Source organism: Diorhabda sublineata, chromosome 1 (genome assembly GCF_026230105.1).
Source record: "Diorhabda sublineata isolate icDioSubl1.1 chromosome 1, icDioSubl1.1, whole genome shotgun sequence".
NCBI classification, from domain to species: domain Eukaryota; kingdom Metazoa; phylum Arthropoda; class Insecta; order Coleoptera; family Chrysomelidae; genus Diorhabda; species Diorhabda sublineata.
This window is the reverse complement of record NC_079474.1, coordinates 31,181,769-31,201,290: the sequence shown is the minus strand read 5'-3', so window position 1 is coordinate 31,201,290 and position 19,522 is coordinate 31,181,769. Positions and strand designations below refer to the sequence as shown.

Here is a 19,522-nt window from a genome sequence, read left to right as displayed (position 1 = left end):
AGTAAGAGGGCGATGCTTTTCATTCTAAAAAATTTCGATTACTGCTCGAAGTTCAAAAAAGCGCTGAAGGACTTCCCCACAACTAAGACAACGTACGCCAGTATGATAAGGTAAGTCATTTTCTCCAATCTCTTCAAAAAATTGTCGGTGATTCAGCCCAAAAGATCTGATAAAACTAACAGTTGATATGACTCGTTTCAGAACCATAGACATATTTTCCGCACAAAGACTGTTGATGAATGATATAATGTGAGAGTAATGGTTTTGAACCACCGTCATTTTCTACAACCTTTGACACAAGAGCGACCACTCCTTTATCTTTCCCACTTATGTTTTTGCTCTCATCAGTTTTAATACATTTCAAGTTTTTCCATCGAAGGTTCTTTTGATTAATGGCCATTTCAACTCTTTTAAAAATATCTGTACCAGTAGTTGTGCTATGAATACTTTACATATCAAGAAGTTCTTCATGCACTTCATAGCTTTTATCTATTCCTCGAATATAAATCAACGCCTGCGTAGTATCTTACACAGCCGTTGACTCATCCAATGCCAAAGAAAACCACTGAACATGTCCAACTCAACATTTGTCGAACATTTGAGAGGATATATTTTAAGGGATGTTTTCTACCCTTCGAGACACAGTGTTTGCTGGCATACTGACAGTTTTTAATAACTTTGCCTTTTCAGGGCACATTTCTTCGGCTACTGCAATTAAGCATTCTTTGATCATTTCTCCATCGGTGAATGGTTTTCCACGTTTTGCAATTTCAAGAGCCACACGAAAGCTGGCACGAGTTGCAGCCTCTTGTTCAGTTTTGAGTTTTGTAAATGAAAAAGAATCCACGCTTCATAGCTTCGAATTTTTCAGTCCGCAAACTTTTTGTTTCATAATGACGTTTAATTTATATTTTTTGAGAACATCTAAGCTTTCATTGCAAATCAAACATAGCACCTTGTTATTGGACTCAATTACGAAATACTGAATGTTCCACTGATCTTTGAATTTTCTGCATTCAAAAGCAACAATTCAAATCAAAATACTGTTACAAAGATGTCTTAAACTTAAACACACAAAAACACGTTCTAGGGAGGTACGCACTATTTTATTTCACAACAGTGTCGTAGGAACTGACTTGTGGTTGCGCCACTAGCCTTTTTATATATTCCAATTACTGCCATCTAGAAATGAGTGGAAGAAACCAGACCTTTTTCGAACCAACGAGATTATTCTGTACGTGCTATTAGCGCCATCTGTTAGCGATAGTAGGTACTACATGTTTCCGCTTGTGTCCGCCAGATGTCGTGTCACGTTATTCCTCATGGCTCGTACTCTACGACTAATCTAGAAATTACAGGAAAATTAATAATATGCACTGTTGCCGTTTTTCGGACTTTAGTTCGTTTTACAGCCTTTTTCAAACGTTGCGTACTTTTTCGGCCTTTTTTTTCATCAGTGGACTATTTCACTTTTTACCACCAGCAACAATGATAATATGGTTTTGGCCCTCGGAATTTACTGGAGTAATCAGTATGGCACTAAGGCTGGAAAGTTTGGAGCCCCTGCTTTACAGGATTGGCATATCCGATTCTAAAATATGCAGACTACAATAAGGACGATGAGATCCAATGAGATCATCTTGAAGACTGTGGATGCTAGGTGCCAGTTATGATCTTCTTCCAATTATACTAATGTCATTTCATTTGAAATTGGAATCGAAGAAATTTTTTTTAATTGTGCTATGGGTTGGATCCAACGTTATTCCAAATGATACACTACAATAATTATAAGAATTGTTCCTCGAGAAATTAGGAAATGTTGGAAGCAAAATCGGCAACCAGAACAATTTGCTATGGCTGCAAATAGGAAACTTTCTCTCTAAAACTTGAAATATTGTCTCAATCTTGGTAAGAATTGAATAAATTAAAATATTGTTAAGTGTACATTAAGTCACACCACAAGTAATTATTGGTAATTTTGAATTAATTAATCATAGTATCCAATCATCGGATATTTTGTTGTAACGAAACTTCTTAACAATTTTAGTTAAAAACACTACTTACTATCAATTGTAATCAACTCAAGTATGAAATTATTTGAATTTTGATTTATGACAAGTATTATATAAATTATCTATGAATAATAATGAAAATTAAATTAATAAATAACAATCTTCATAACTATTACCTATACAATTGAAAAAGAAATTTTGAATGAAGTACTGGATAATAAATTATTAGCTAGAAAAAAAATCAGTGTTGAGAAATAAATTTAATTACTCTTAAATCATTGATTCCTCTAATATCTTGTAATTTGGTAGAGAAACATGCTCAAATTTTGGTTTAATCACAACCGTATGGTAGGATTCTTCCTTACCTAATATATCGTAGATATAGACCAAAGACCACCTATATTTAGATGGATCAAGACAATGTTATTTGTTATCATATATGTTATACTACAGAACATACCCTAAGTGTAATTCTTTTATATGGACAGATTAAATGGGAAGGAATATCCTAACAATAAGGTGCCGACAACACTTATATTATTTTCTCACTCGTTCCAGACACCTCGTACAGGTTTAGCATCTTGAGAATACATTCTTTCTTACTTAGTCGGAACAGCTTCGACATATGTAAACTGTCCATATAGAAGTATTGCATATATGTTTGTTCCGAGAATATAATCTTTGGTTTGTTCAAACAAAATTGACGTCGTCTGGGGGTGTGAACTTGAACTACTGATATGACATCCTTCATAAAATACCGGCAAATTTAAATTTTATTCATAGCGTGTAATTTGAATGATTTGAAGGTAGTTAGTTTACTGCTACCTCAGAACTAATGAATTTTCAAATTTGTTATTTCAAAATATAATATCACAAAAGATGAAATTTGGAAACTATTATTAAACAAAAATTAATTTGGAAATTTATTAGTTCTTCTCTTTTAAGGAGAAAAATATTATTATAAAGGGCAATTACATTTCAACGACTATAGAAAACTGTTGAAATCAGAAGTTTACAGAATTTATTTGTAATTGTTATAAATTAGGAATTATCGTCTTCAAACTTGGTTATTGAAACGCGCGTCAGACAGTGTAGTGCTGGTGTAGTGATAGTGTAAATAGTGTGTTTAGTATAATTGTTATAAAGCAACAGTTTCATTCAACATTATTCGATGATGATATATTTGAGAGCAATAAATAACTCCATCGATACAAAGACTTTATATTTTCTGGATTAGTTAAATATTCAAATAACACCAGCTAAAGAAACAAAATACTTAATTAATTTCCTAGGAAGCTATCAAATTTATGTAAATGTGTTTAAAAATCAGACCATACGATAATAGTACAACAATCAACGATTATTAGTATCTACGTAAATTAGCTAAAAAGATAAATTATCATCCAGTCAATTTAAGTATCACTTGAAATTTTTAAAAATATAAGTGTATTGTTTAGGAACTAGCTACTCAAGAGTACCTACTAACTATATATAAATAAAGAATGATTCAAGTAAAATCAGTTTTCTAACGGTGTTCGAGACTAAAGCACAATCATGTTCATAGTCAAAGTAGTCACAATTTTAACACTAGCCCTTTTGGCTAAAGGTAGGTTTATGTGTTATGTTTGAAATAATTATTTGTATACTTCTAAAAATTTTCAAAAACATAATGATATTTTATTAGATTTCGGCCTTACCTAATATCTTTCGTACAAGAAAAATGAAAACTATGAGTACTTAGCAGTTTTAATTTGAAGCAGAATCCATGATAAAAATAATTTTGTTATTTTTTTAAAATATATATCATTATTTCATTATTGAAATTAATTTGTGGTACTAGAAAAATAGCTATACTTGAAATCAATGAAATAAAATGTATATTTTTAAAGATAAGAAATCAATGGAGCTTTTTGCACTCGAAAACATAGCAAAGATAATAGGAAACGCTTGAAAAACCGTTTAAAAAGTGAAGATTCTTGTTAGAGTATCATAAAAAAAGTGGAGAAGGTCTGATAAAGGGGAAGAACGGGTGTAAATTTATCTAGATCATCAATGGGGATTTTGCACTGAAAAACTTTGTAAAAATAATAGGAAACGCTTGAAAAACCGTTTAAAAGTGAAGATTTTTGTAAAGGTTCACAAAAAAAGTTGAAGAACTACTGGACAAGGTGAAGAACGGGATTGACTACTAGGAAACAATTCGAAAATCATTTTAGAAGTGAAGGTTCTTGTTTAGGCTGCATTAATAGGCGAAGAACGTTCATAAAATGTAAAGAATGAGTGTGAACAATAGGAAACAATTGATGAAGGATCATGAAAAAGGTGAAGTACGACCAGAAAAGGTGAAGAACGAGTGTGAATCTAGCTAGATCATTGATGGGGTATTTCTAACTAAAAACTTTGAAATATGATATGATATACTTTGAAAACCATTTTAAAAAGTAAAGATATCTGTTAGAGTATCATAAAAAAGGTGAATAATAACTGGAAAGAAGGTAAATCTATCTAGATCATTGATGGGGATATTTCTACCTAAAAGTTTTGAAAAATGATACGAAATACTTTGAAAATAATTTAAAAAAGGTGAATATACTTGTTAGAGTAAAGTATAAGAAAGAATAAAATAGGTGAAGAAGTTCTTTCACTGAAATCTTAAAAATGCACACTTTACTATTACGGAGGCAACTAACACACTTTTAAGTGATGTGTGTTGACTATTATGTGAAATCTAACGCTATCAGAGGACATTATATTTATACTGCAATATGATACTTTTGTTTTAAAGATATATTTTATATATAGGATCCGATAAGGACACGGCTCTTGACATAATGGCCTGTGCTCGAAGAGCGATCGAAAATGGAGTTTCAGAATTAGGTATCCCAAGTCACAGCCCGGTTTACATAAAAGAAAATTTCTCTTGGACAGGAGACATTGACGTTGCATCGTAAGTAAGCTTAACATCAAATAGTATGTTATTTAAGTTATGTAATGGTAGTGGTTATTCACGAAGAAGAATAATACTCTTTCTATACGAGTAGAATACTATACTTTTTTTACGACTTATAGATAAATTTAACTGTATCGTTTATCAATCAAATTATTGATCGTAGTTTGATGTTTCGAATTGAAGATTGCGACATATAAGTATAATGTGTTGCCTATATTGAATACGGGCGCGGACATAAGAAGTTTATTATTTATAACTTTATTTACCCTAATGCAATTCAAAAATTTGTAGATGCCAGTGGAGAAAAGTTATTTGCCATTGGGGATTGTTCTGGATTGTTATGGGTTATTACTCAATTTTCTTGTTCAATTAAATTTTTATTTACTTCCACTATTGCTCAGTTTTTGGCACAATAAATGTCGATGTTATCCGTTCCAACAGGTGCTCTTTTCAGATAAAAAGAAAAAGAAAAAAAATATATTCTGTATATTCACTAGAGCCAGTAGCAAATCAGATTCTGAATTAAATATTTTGGAGGTCTTAGACGATTTGAAAAATTTTCAGTTCTTCACCTAATAAGAAAAACTTTTAAGGCTTTGTAGAAGCTCTTTTTTAATTTTTTGATTCTAACTCAAATTCAGTATGTTTCTAAATTCTAATACTTTAGAATATTTTAGAGATTAGTTGTAGAGTTGTAAACCTAAATTTCAACTTCTCAAAGTTTCATTAGTAATTTCTAAATTTAATTCAGATAATTTGTGGACTAAACCAAACATTAAAGTCCAGGGGGGAGTATAAAGTTCATCGACATAGATAATAGATTGGTAGGAGATTGCAATAATAATCCCCAGCCTCAGAGTAAGGGTGGAGGGATATACACCAAATTCCTCACCAACCAACTCTATCTACTGCTTTCAGTTTCTAGCATTGTCAAAACTATGCCTAAAAATGTATATATAAGAATGAGTTTCTTTCTTTTCGGTCATTTCTAAGAAATTTTTTGTATGGCTCATAACAAAACATATCATTTTGTCATTACTGTTGTTTTTAATAAGGAAAGGGGAGTTGGACATTTTTATGTATCGCAGGCCAATCCTAAGGGTATGTCTTGTGGAATTCAATGCACTTCATCAAACTCAGTAAATTGAAACATATAAACTAAAACAGAAGAAGGTGCAAAATTTTTTAATGAATCTACCTCGAACATATAAACAACAAAAAATGAGTACATATATATTAATAAAATTTTTATAAAACTATTACGTCCTTATAGAAAAAAGAGCAAATAAAGATATGTATCAGACGTCAAGGTCAACTTCTGTTTCTATTTTTATTTTCCTTATTTGAATGTAAAAACACTTCTCAGCTAAATTATAACTATTCAAGTTTCAAAGGTAATGGTGAATATAACTGTTTTTTATTAAAGTGGATGTTCGTTGTACAGGGTCATGTTGATTAAATTTTAACCAGAGAATCTCAAAGATGGTTATCTTCACTTATTATTTAAACCTTGAATATTTTTTTCAATCTTGGTAACCTTATAGAGTATATTACAATAAAAAATTTGAGAGAACAAAGAAATTTCTATTACCTGTGTATAAATTGATTTTTTAGTTAATTTTTGTGAAATTTATATCCATCTAAGCACCAATGTATTCTATCCTTTAATTCAATAAAATTTTCAGAGCTACTTTAACCTTTTACGACTTAGTTTGGGCAGGACTTCCAAACTGGAACGTTTCTGGAACTCAACTTAGTAATGATAGTGATGCTTTCGCAGTTTTCGATTTCGACGTTTACTGGTCAACTATGGTAATTAACGGATCAGTTAACGCCAGTTTCACAGAATTAGGTTTGCAACAAGACTATATCGGAAATATCAGGTATTTTTCTATTGTATTCAAATCTAGCAGCCAATTGAAACAACAATACTTTCGAATTTTTCATTACCTACTTTGCGCTTTATTAAAATATTAAATTTTCAGTACTGTCTGGAGTGAGACTAACTGGATAGGAACTATAAATGTCACCAAACCAGGTTTTAACCTAACAGAACAAGTGAATAATTATACTGTTGCTTGGACAACCGAAACTCTTACAGTGAGTATTTCGATCAATAAAAAATATTTTTGAGGGTTTCGAAATATAAATTCTAGTATTATGAGGAGTATTTATCTATATTAATCAATTACAGACTACCACTGAAGGTTTTGGACTTTTCGGATCTGGAATTTCAACTCTCATAGATGTGGGAGTGCCTGCCGCTATTCAAACTGATTCGTTCTCTGAAACTATGAGTGACTTCCTTTTGAACAGACTCAACTCCGTTTGGTGGTCTACTGGAAAGATTTGGGAACTTGTTGAATGGTGTCAAGAGAATCCCGAATCAAAATCTTGAAATATATTAATTGAATAAAATTGTCATAAAGTGTTCAACTAGATTTTTTTTCAAATATTTCCTCTTATTTTCATAGAACCTCATGCAACGAGGACGATTAATATATTAGTGCGGGAATGATCCAAATAGCCATTAATTCTTATAAAACACACTTAGAGTGAGTTTTAAGTATATAGACAGAAAAATCTGACAACAATGTAAGCGCCACCATAATAAGAGCATTTCATCCAAAACATACAACGATTGTACTTCTACATGAAGTAATTTTTTTGAGGAAAGGCTCGATGTTGCTGTTCTAGACTGCGTCGCGTCTATAGATGAGCGAGAAAGTCGTTTAGAAAACGATAAACTAACCAACCTTGTTTTAACAGCTAAGCTATGACTATATTTTCGAGGTGCTAAACAAAAATACAAAATTATTTTACTATTATTGACAATTACCTTGTGATTTCTATGTGAAAAATATGTTTTCATAAAATTTTAATGAGTATGCTTCAACTAGTTTTAGTGACAATGAAACTAAACCAAATTTCCCAATTCGTTTTACATTCGAGCCATGAATAAAAAAAATCGAATTTCTGACTTTTTACGTACATAGGAAAAAGTTGATGTGAGTCGGGAAGCTTTTGATTATGATTTTTGGAATACGTAATATATAAAAATTTATAAATTACTAAAAAAGGAAAAATTTCTGAAAACTATCCCATAGCCGGATATTTGATTAAATAGTAAGATTTACTTAAATTTACATCACGGTAATAATCACAAACAAATGCATATTGGAAATTCGCTGGTGCGGAAGGGGAAAATAAAACGTAACGGTAGGTAACACTAGGGGTCATGATGTCCAGCCAATCATACAACAGAATTGACATTTGACTTAATATAGTGGATGCTTAGTCGATTTGTTACCAACTTGTTATTTCCACTATAGCACGTGTTTAGTTGTAAAGAAGCGTTGTCCTTTGTGTATAAAATGAGTGTGTGAAAGGGTTTAGTGTCAAATTGTAACTGAACTATATTGTAAGTGTTTTCCTAGTGGGATTGTGGCGAAATTGAACACTGAAATGTACTAACTCTAATATATCACCGAGCTTTCGAATACTTGTATTCATTGGAAATATATTGCTTTTTGAAATAAATGAATTTAATGTTTTTTAGAAAAATCAACGAAATTTGAAACGCCGTAATTCTTAACTAATTGATTACCAGAGGATGAATACATAAGTATTCTGAAAGCACGGAAATATATTAGGGTTAGTACACAAAGACCTCGTTTCAATTTTTCTATATATATAAAAGTAAAGTGTCCAAAACATTTCAGCCCTTTGTGTTTGAAACAAAATGCATGTAACTGGTTGGTATGGTATCTTCTTAGTTATTGTAAATGCTCAAAAATATACACTAATACTATTCATACACTGAGCATTTGTTGAAGATTTCACCACTTACCCGATAACTGTTGGTTTTGGTATAAAGTTATTAGAGTTTACGGGCGAAGAAGACAGCTCTTCAAAGTCTTAGGTAAGTAATAATGTGAACCTTTAACTTTCCACACATGTAACTGCTGTGTAAGGATCATACTGAATTTTATTTATGTAACAGTAATTGAATTTGTGCTTCAGCCCTCAACTTCTCAAGCTGTCGATTGAGTACTAGACCTTCCAGTAGAACTAACAAGAGGTAAAACAAGTAACAATAATTAATTTCTTCTTCGTGATAACCTTGATTCGTTTGAAAATTGATCTGACTTGTTAGATGTTATAATAAATAAAGTTGTAGATGCAAGATTAAGAGATGGGGATTTCTTGTTCAAAATGGCATAGGGGACGAATCCTCTATTCACATTCTCTGAAAATGTGAGACACTACGGAAATCGAGAGCACTACACTTGTGAGCATATGAAATAGAAGACGAAGATATCTGACAGCTACAGCCATCCCACATTCTGAACTTTCCAAGAAGAGTGAGATTAATAGACCAGCTGTAAGCACCGAGGATCGTCAGTATCGCAGCCATGGAAGGGGACACATACGTACGAACATGTATCTATCTATATGTTTATTTTGTAATTTTGCGTACATAATAAAAAACTATCGTTTGTCTTATTCTTCTTATTTAATTCTTGAACCACTTCTCCCTGTAATTAAAAATTAAAAGATGCATTATATTCAACACCAATATAATCGTTTTGATTGATACAACTCCATTGAATTGTTTCGAAAAATAACTGCTCGAAAGATTTGAATTTAAAATATGCTGTCAAAAGCAGAAAGGAAACTGTTGTTTCAATGTACGTTTTGTACTGCTAACGAACTAAGAAATGGAATTGAAAGGGAATTCGAGTTGGCTACTTGAAGGAGGTGGTTAATATGTAGTATTTACATACTTGTTGACATACTGCTCATTGGATTTAGAGGCTCCTTTTGCAGGTTGATACAATTTATATTCAATTGTATAAAATACATTTCACTAATGTTTTTTTTTGTGAGAGGAGGAAATAGCGCACGAACGAACAAAGCTAACACGAACCTACCAAAAACTTCCCTTTTAAAGTCTTAATGACTATTCTGGAACTACTTTATATTGTATTTCTTTAAGACAACCTTTTTCTGTTGTTTTTCAATGACAGCATCACTCTGAATAGAGTTTGGCTCGAATGCACTTATCTTCACAAGTGAAGACCATCAGTGCCCCAAGTTTTTCCTATCTTCTTCGAAAACGCCCTGGAATCACCGTGGCCTATAAGAAATTGGTTGAGTTCAGGTCATGTACTCTCTTGTGTACATCTTCTCTTACCAAGGTTGCAGCGTGCGCTCACTAATCCTAGGGTATTCTTTTCCTTTTATGATATATTAGTAAGGTATCCATCTGAATTTTCTATATTTAAACATCAAATATATTTTACCTTTACTCAAAGTCTATCAAAATATTTTTTTGAATTTAACGCTACAATTATTATACAAATTTTTGTATAATATAAGTTATTAAGCATAAATTTGAGGTATATTCCATAAAATGATCCAAAATTTCTTAACGTAGCAATTTTTATTGGCAGCACTATATTTTTGCGATACTAAATGTTTTGTGTATTAATTGTGGCTTGTTTATTATTGGAATTGGAACGAAAACTACTAAAACATGAAACTAACGTATACTTTTTTGGCGTGGGTGTTGCCTAATAATCAACTAAATTTAGTGAAGTAGTTTTTTTCTATTATTATATTATGAGAAAATAATTGTCCTTCTATCGCAAAAGTTTTATCCATGTGACATTTAGTTTGTGGAAGAATTCCGTATTTGATATAACTCTGATTATATGTTTTATCTAGTTTATTTAGTATAATTAAACTGAATTACTAAATAGGAGGAAAGTGTAGTCAAAGAGATAGCTACACCGATAAACTAAAAGTTATCTACTTATAAATTGATTAAAAATGTGTTTAGTAACCTAAAACAGGTTGTCACGGCAAGGTTAATGAACCCCAATTCATCTGTATTACTTGGATTATCCTTTTTTCTTTAATTTAATGAAGACTTTCGGTCGGAATTTTGTTAGATCTGACAGGTATATAGGACATCGAATAACGATAAAATTTATTTTAGCGATGATACATTAAAAATCAGTGTAGTTGTTTGATATATTTTCAAGGGGTTTCACGATTATGATGATGTTTATATTCTATTTTTTGATGACATATTTTCATAAATAATAAGTTATACTCAGAAGATGCCTCTGGGTTGTCGATAAGAAATTAGGCTTTCATGCAATAGATGCTAATACGTTCATAAAATATTTATCTAAGAGTTCTTCTTCTTCTACTTCTTGGAGATCTGTCGATCTGTTATTTCTGAAGCGGCATCTGCATCTTTTCCTGAGAGGTGGATTGCCAACTATCTTTCCACCTTTTAGATGGTCTCCCGGGAGGCCTTGAGCCGGCGAATTGTTTTCTAGGACTATTCTCGGAAGTTTGTTCTCGTCCATCCGTCATACATGGTTGTACCATTGCCTCTTACGTTGTCTTCCCCATCTCACAATGTCTTGTATCCCGCACTGCTCTTTGACATCTGTGTTTCTTACTCTGTCTCTTCTTGTTTTCCCCACTATTGTTCTCAGTGTTTTCATCTCGGCCACCTTCAGTATTTGTTTCGTCTTGTTGGTGTCCTCGCGGACTTCCATGCCGTACGTCATGATGGGTCTGATACAAGTCTTGTAGATTCTAATTTTGCTATCTTTGCGCATGTACGGGTTGGACCAGACTATATCTCGTAGGCATTCTGATAGTGTGAATGCTACACTAAGAGTTATAAGTAGTAAATCAAAGCTTCTTTCAAATAATGAAGGGCCAAGGATTCCCTACTTATTTTAGTAGAGTACAAAAAAAGAACAAAGAAAGATGGCTTAATTGCGGAGAGTTATCTACCCCGATCAGTCTTGCATAAGGCCAAAATATTGGGAAAAGACATTCAGTAGAATTTGAGAGAAGGAAGATGGAATTTAAACAAAAATGTCCCGAGATAAATACTTTTTTAAACTAAAAAAGATACTTACTGTGGATTATACACTTGTGTCTTTGATACTATTAATTAATTATCGTTTCTGAATACTTTTTTCACCATATCGTTGATGATTTTCATTCTGTTGAGTGCTCTGCGGATTTTCACTTGTATTATAGTAATTACAATATCTTCCATGTACTAGTATGTTTGCTCTCTAATATATTTATTAGTCTTTTTGTTCCTTAAGATAAAGCCAAATTGTGCTCTAGTAAATTGTGAATGCTTTTCATATTTCTCATGTTTCTATCCCATATATGAGCACTGGTGTTTCACCTAATTTTTTTCGTATATATATTACTTCGCATTTTTAGAACTAGAATAAGCATTTGACTGTGTACCTAGGACGCGGATATGGGAAAGTCTATATAGAAGAAATGTGAACTAAGAGCCGATTATAAATATTAAAGCAATATATAGAAAAACGAATAATTATGTGATTAGTGAAAGTATGAGATCAGATACATTTTTGACACACGAAGGACTAAGGCAAGGAGGTGGGCTAAGCCCAACACTATTTATTATATTTATGGACGATATCATTCAAGAGTGTAGCCAAAACACCGAAAAATTATATACCACAATATGCAAAGAGTACAAGTAGGAGGATCGCATTTGCTGACGACATCGTCATATTGGTAAATACAAGAAAAAACCTACAAAAGATAATTAATATAATCAAAAACAAAAAAATAAAAATGACCTGAGACGAATCAATTGCAGAATTTTTAAAGAGAGAAATCTGACGTGGAATGATGTAAAAGAAAAAGTAAAAAATAAAAAAGAATAGTGGAAATTCGTACATAGACAAGAGGAAAATACCTCTTAACATCATACTATATGCTAGAAGGGATTTTGATGTTGAGAGAAATATTGATTAATTGAAATATAATTGATTATTTAAAAGTTTATGTACTAATCTACGAGGTATATTTTTTAAGTAAGTACCGTTTTGCGATTCCGCTGCCGCAACGCCAAGGTCGGCGTTCCGCACATGCTCGCTGGTCACCTACATCTCTTGTCTACGCACTGACGCCTTTACAGTCTGATTCTTCATTGTGTACGTTGTTTACTGAGTGGTTAAGATGCCTCCGACAATCATGAGTCCCGCCGATTGTGAAGTACAGGCTGTTATATGATTTCTTAGTGCTAAAGTTATAAAAGGCGATTCGTAACCACCCAAAAAAGTGCACTAAGCAAACTATTTCTGCCCGGAAAATATGTGCACAGTTTTTTGGGACAGAAAAGGAGTATTGATAGTGGAGTGTCGGCCTCGTAATGAGACAATCAATGCAACGTCTTATTGTGAGACATTGAACAATCTGCGTCGTGCAATCCAGATCAAAAGACGTGGCAAGTTGAGTAAGGGTATCGTTTTTCTGCATGACAATGACCGTCCACATGTGTCTAATAGGACCAAAGATCTCATCAAATCTCTCTAGATCATCCTCCCTACAGCCCTGATCTGGCGCCCAGCAAATACCATTTGTTCCTGCACTTGAAGAAACACCTGGGCGGTCAGTGTCTTCAAGATGATAACGAAGTCAAAACAGTGATACAGTGGTTAACAAGTCAGGCGGCAGAATTTTATGGGGAGGGTATTCATAAACTGGTGTCACATTATGGCAAGTGCCTCAATATTCACGGAAATTATGCAGAAAAATAGATTAAGGTACAGGATTTCATGTAAAAATAAAATTATTGCGATACCTTTGCACTTCTTTTTTTAATTCCAAAACGGTACTTACTTAAAAAATATGCCTCGTATTATAGATGTAATAGCTATTGTTAGTCTCTTGTTCTTGACGTATGAGTATTTTTTTAATATACTTGATATTCTGTAGATAGTTAGGAAGAATGTTCTTTTTTCTACATTGTAGTAGGAAGCATCTTCTGTTATATTATTTCGTAATCTTCATTTTGATTTTGAAATTTTAACATGTAATTGACCTTAAGTTCTTGAGATGGTTTGGAAGTGTCTGATATTTGTATGTGAACTGTAAAGAAGTCTTTGCAAACGATGAATACATAAGTAATCGAAAGCTCGGAAAATATATTAAAGTTAGTCCACTTTGTTGTTTCGTTGCCACGTTCCCAAAGAAAATTTGACGTTTCGACTTTTCTTTAAATTTAAGTTTGAAAATCCTCGTTTTCGAGGTCCAGTTTTCAACAAAATCGGAATGAATATATGTTTTTATTTAATTTTAATGTAATGGAATGAAATTTCTGTCCACCCTTTTACTACGTTTACGTGTACAAGCCCTTCCTCTGTAAATATTTGACTAAGGAAATTGTATGCTGTCTTTTCATTAGCTCCATTCGCAGTTACCACCATAGTGAAACTAATAAAACCAGTAAGGGTGAAATGAGGCGAACGGAGATAAACGAGACAGATCGGGTGTCTCATTCTATATACTTACTATTAACAAAACATACTATAATTAAAATGAAATTAATGACAAAAAATCGTGATCATTTTGATAATTTGAGAATATTCATCCAATTGGTAATTACATTAGTCAAAGAAAAGACTAACTATTTTTTGAGGCTCTTTATCCAGTTCTGGATAAAGTGGTCCTAGAGTAACTAATAACTCCAGCAAGACGAACTCTACGGAAATTGATGCAAACACCTGGCGTGAAACACGGTCATCTAAGAGGCCATATCCATACTATATGATAGTTCGGAACGCTGCTGGTATTTGAACGAGAAATAGGAGCCTTACAGTTTGTCCATCGATGTTGAAAAGCATAGTTACTAGGGTTTTCCAAGGACATTAGCCTATCAAAAGGCAACGTTTCATAACTGCCTACAACTATAAACTATTAATCAATATTTGATAGATAAGATTCAATTAGTTTAGGCGTGTATGTCATTTACACCGTGACCCAGAAGATCTATCGAGTCTCCTATTCTTGCTGCGGCACTGAAAATGATCCGTTCTCACAGCTGATATCTTAATACGACTTCTTTCAGAGAAGTCAATACGTGGGATGGCTACCAAATATCTCTATTTCACACTTCTCCAAGTGTAGTATTTTGAATGTCTCACACTTCGAAAGAATGCAGGTGGAGGTTTCGTTCTCTACATAGCAGCATCTTTACATTGCGTCTTGATAATGCGGTAATGTCTCGATAAGACTGATAAGAGTCGTAGGTTGTTTTTAGGTTGATTCATTTGTTAGATCTTATTTGATTATAGGCTTGTATCTTGGCCTGTTTTAACCCCTCCAGTAACTCAGCTACTACATCATTTCTAATCCAAAATGGATTACCTTCGGTCGACGATCACTTGGTCATCGGAACTCGCATCAGACAGTTTATATTTACAGTATGTTTAGTATGATTGTCATCAACAGTAACAGAAAGGAAATCCGTCTGAAAATTCTTTTCCATATATTTCGATGTGTCCTGTACACATTTTTTCTATACATTATTGCTGATTGTTCATTTTTTTGCGACCTATTTGCAAGTAATTCGTTTCTAAGCTGATAATGTTACCAAATATCAACAAATAACAAATCATTTAAGAAAATAAAGTGAATTGTGGAACACTGATGTGAGATTTCGAATGGGTTTTTATTATAAGAAAATATGAAAAAAGTTTTCACATGCAATTTAATGAAAATTTTAGAATATAGTCGATATAAATGATATATTAAAGAAACCATCCAAATATGACGAATGGAAATATTTATTTTCTTGTTTGGGCACACTCTTTAAGATCTGCCCTTCTTCACTTAGTTTGATTTATTCTAGAATATTCTCATAATCTTCTGTAGTGTTGTTTTCGAGAGGCTTTTGAAAACGAAAATTATTGAGAAACATAACTACTATTTGATTATGTTCAATGTCGAACCATATTTAATGAAATTATCAAATTTTAATGAGTATGTAAATATGTAATATTTGCTAATTAATTTACTATTGGAATTGATGCTACTGCTGTGACTAACGGTCGATTTATTTTGGAAGCGAAGCGAAAGTTTCAAGTCCCAAAAATGGGTGAATACACTCGTAATAAAAAATCTTGGTTAGATGTATGAATTTCAATGAAGATATTACGTTTTCATACATCCGACATAGCAATAATCGTATGTCCACGTTCAGTAGTCCTTATGGCCTATATTCCAAAGCAGAATCGTCTCTAGGAATTAATTATGAATATATTTAGAGTACATTGTGTCATATTTAAGAAGAAGATACAACAACAAAATTGAATCAAATTTAGCTAGCTTGGTAGAAAGTCACCAGATTCACTCATCGCACTGAATTTTTCATTTTTTTATCTTCACGCGATTTAAATGTTTTTTCAAAAAATAATTCCAGCTCAAGTATTCTTACGTAACTTGTATTAATAATTATTAATTACACTTGATATTTACTGAGTTTTATGGTATTTTTTTTGATAAATTTTGACTAAATGACTAAAGAAAGTTCACACACCAACCGCAAAGTTTCTAAATTGGTAAGTATTTTGTATCAATAGAAGAAAAAAATACAGAAAGAATTTTTTAATTAATCGTAAACCAATTACGGGGGTATCATATATCAGTTGAATTAGGAAAAGGGGTCACTTACCTAAAATGGTTTGGGAATTTCTGTTTTAGAAGAAATTTAATTACAATATAAAATATGTAGCCAATACACTGTAAAATTATAATATAAATCTATCGTCAATAAATGCTTCCAATTAGAACTCCGTTTATTGAAACGAGTTTTTAATTTTTTTATTCTGGTTTAGTTACGGAATGCTAATTTCTTCCAATAGTTTTGAAAATAATTGTGTAAGCAGCTGGTAGGTATGTAAGATTAGGACTTCAGACTTTACATTTCGTTTGCTTCCAAAAGTTGTCAAGGCTTTTCTTTTCTGTAATTTTTGATTCAAATTTTTAAGCTGTTACAAGATGTGAATTTCATTTTTCACCTCAAAATTATTGACTTTTGCTGCTCTAAATTGCTTGCTCTAAACGTGGAAAAAATACGATCGGTTTACTCAGACTCTAATTAAAGATTTGGTTTGATATGAAATAATATCCAGTTCCTTCTAAAATGTTCAATGAATTTTTTGAATCTACTTTCCTAGAAATCAGATTCTGAAGCAATGAAATCGAAAACTATAGAATCTTCGTATGAATCACAAGCATTCTTGAGTCTGCTAACACCATCAGCGAATATCAATACGACTTCTGTGAATATATATCGGCTCAAGAACATCCTGGCCTATGTCACCAACGCACAGACTAAAGCTATAGAGAAATATTGGGAATCCAGAGCAATCAAACTGAACAAATCGAAGGCTTTTTATAGGGTTTAACATGACAACCTTCTAAATAAATTAAGATCGTACGGTTTGTCGTCCTCACTTATTGACTGGCTTAGAAGCTTTTTCAAACATCTATCCAAGTCATTATCGATAGACTCGAGGTTTGAGGTTAACGCAAGTATTACCTAGAAATAATCTAATTGGGATTGATATAGCGAATACCCAGGCTGGCACAGCCGCAAATTCTGTTGTTGGGTGTTGAGGCTGAAAGTAATATGTCCTGGCATAGTCACGTGGCCAATTTAGCCAAGGCAGCAGCACAAAAACTTGGAGTCTTCTTTAATACCAAAAAACTATATAACCCGCAACAGCTTCTAATCTAATATAATAAGCCCAGATTCGTTCATCTTTGGAATATTGTTATCACATTTGGAGCTCGGCTTCAAAGCTTACCCTGAAAATGTTCGACACAATACAGAAGAGAGCAGTTCGACTTATAGAGTTGACCAGAAACTTGGACAACTTAGCGCACATTAGAAAGTTCGCTGATCTGATTCTGTTTCACCAATACTACCACGGTAAATACTCTTCCGAGCTGTTCAGCATAATACCGCCTAGTCCATTTTTTTAAAGACAGACAGACGTGGCTCTCATGAACACTGAGTTCGTCTTTAGACGCCTAATTTATCGGGATTTATTTCTTTGGAGAAGTACAAGCCTGCGGAATCAACTACCGAGGCACGTCTTTCGCGAATACTGCAACCTACAGAAGTTCAAAATCAATAGCTACATACATCTTTACATTATGTGGTAATTTAATTAAGAGATAGTCTAGCTATATATTAACAATTAATACTTTTATGGAAATTATACATTCAAAGGAACACTAAATATCAAATTTACAATGAAAATTCGAGATAATTCCGTGTATAGATCAATTTAATGGAAACATGTTGCACTTTATCATAAAAATCAGCGTATGGAATTGAAAATAATATTCTGAAAAAAATTATATCGATATCCTTAACGCAAAAACAAATATTGAGAATTAGCTTCATTTGTCGATTCCTAGAAGGTCAACAGTAATTTTTGAAATTTCAATCATTTGTAAGAATTAAACTTATGACCTCAAAAGTTCAATATCTTGAAGTAAAGGAAATTTAACATAAATCAGGCGATAACAAATTTGAGGGCAAATAGAGAAAGAAAACGGAGAAGAAATTAAATATATAAAAGATATAATGAAATTATAATAATCTACAATAAATAAAGTATTATAACATGAATGGAAATCACATTATTACATTATTTTCTCCAATCAAAACCGATCTTGAAACATTCTGGAGAGAGGTTTAATACAGAAAAGACTCAGGCTGCTGTTTTTACAATAAAAGCCGGCACTTCATCTCAGGATTTGTTCCTGTCTGGACATAAAATATCCATTCGTACATCTTTGGAGTATTGTTCGCACAGTTGGAGCTCGGCTCCTAAGCATACACTTAGGATTCTCGACTCAATACAGAAAAGTGCAAATCGATCCAGAGTTGACTAGAAACGGCAGTTGCTCTTCCGAGCTGTCCAGCATAATCTCACCTAGAGCAGTATCTTTAAGACTTACTCAACGGGCAGACGTGCCTCATGAGCACCGAGTTTACAAATGTTCAAGATCAATTTCCACAGGCATTTCCACACGGCAGACACCACTCGAATTTTTCGAGTGTATAAAGTTGATTGTTCCGATTTGTTCGAGGTAGTTTGACCAGGCTTCAACAACGACCATTATTATGTGCAATTATGTGTTATTGAATTCTTTAAATTTCAATTTGGAAAGGAGAATAATTTCTTGTCATTCTGTTTGTACTAAGATCAGAGTTTAATAAGAATCATCAATGAATTATCTAAAAATATGAAAGGTGTATTCAATATAATTGACACATAGAAAGAAATTTTGATATGGAGTTAATTATGTAAAAGACCAAATCGATGGATCCTTCTCTAATTTTGCAAAGCTTTCGTAGCCGTCGCTTGTTGCTGGAATATTTCTTGGGCAGTCTTAGCAACAAGCAACTTCTGTTAACCGCAAGACTTGGAAGACGTCAAGTAGAAGTAGTTATTTTTGAGAAACAATCAAGCAACTAATTCCCTTTTTCATTCACTCAAATAACAGCGCAGTAGAATTATACAGATGTTATTAATTTTGGTATTTAGATCCGTTCTAATACTTTTCGGATTTACGTAATTTTAGTTATAAAACCGACCCTGTAACCTTATATTGTACTCAAAGATATTTTAATGCATCTCAATTTCAGACAGAAATATGAATTTTCACATATTATTAC

The 19,522-nt window shown here is 32.6% G+C and overlaps 1 protein-coding gene across 1 annotated transcript; it reads left to right on the top strand.

Annotated features, from left to right (window-relative positions):
- Nucleotides 1-3,502: 3,502 nt before the first annotated feature.
- Nucleotides 3,503-7,393, top strand: LOC130440472 (uncharacterized). Its single transcript, XM_056773647.1, has 5 exons — nt 3,503-3,618; nt 4,815-4,959; nt 6,648-6,845; nt 6,948-7,062; nt 7,157-7,393. Exons 1-5 carry the CDS (start codon nt 3,567-3,569, stop codon nt 7,358-7,360), a joined length of 714 nt encoding a protein of 237 aa, XP_056629625.1. The 5' UTR covers nt 3,503-3,566; the 3' UTR covers nt 7,361-7,393.
- The last annotated feature ends 12,129 nt before the right edge of the window (nt 7,394-19,522 follow it).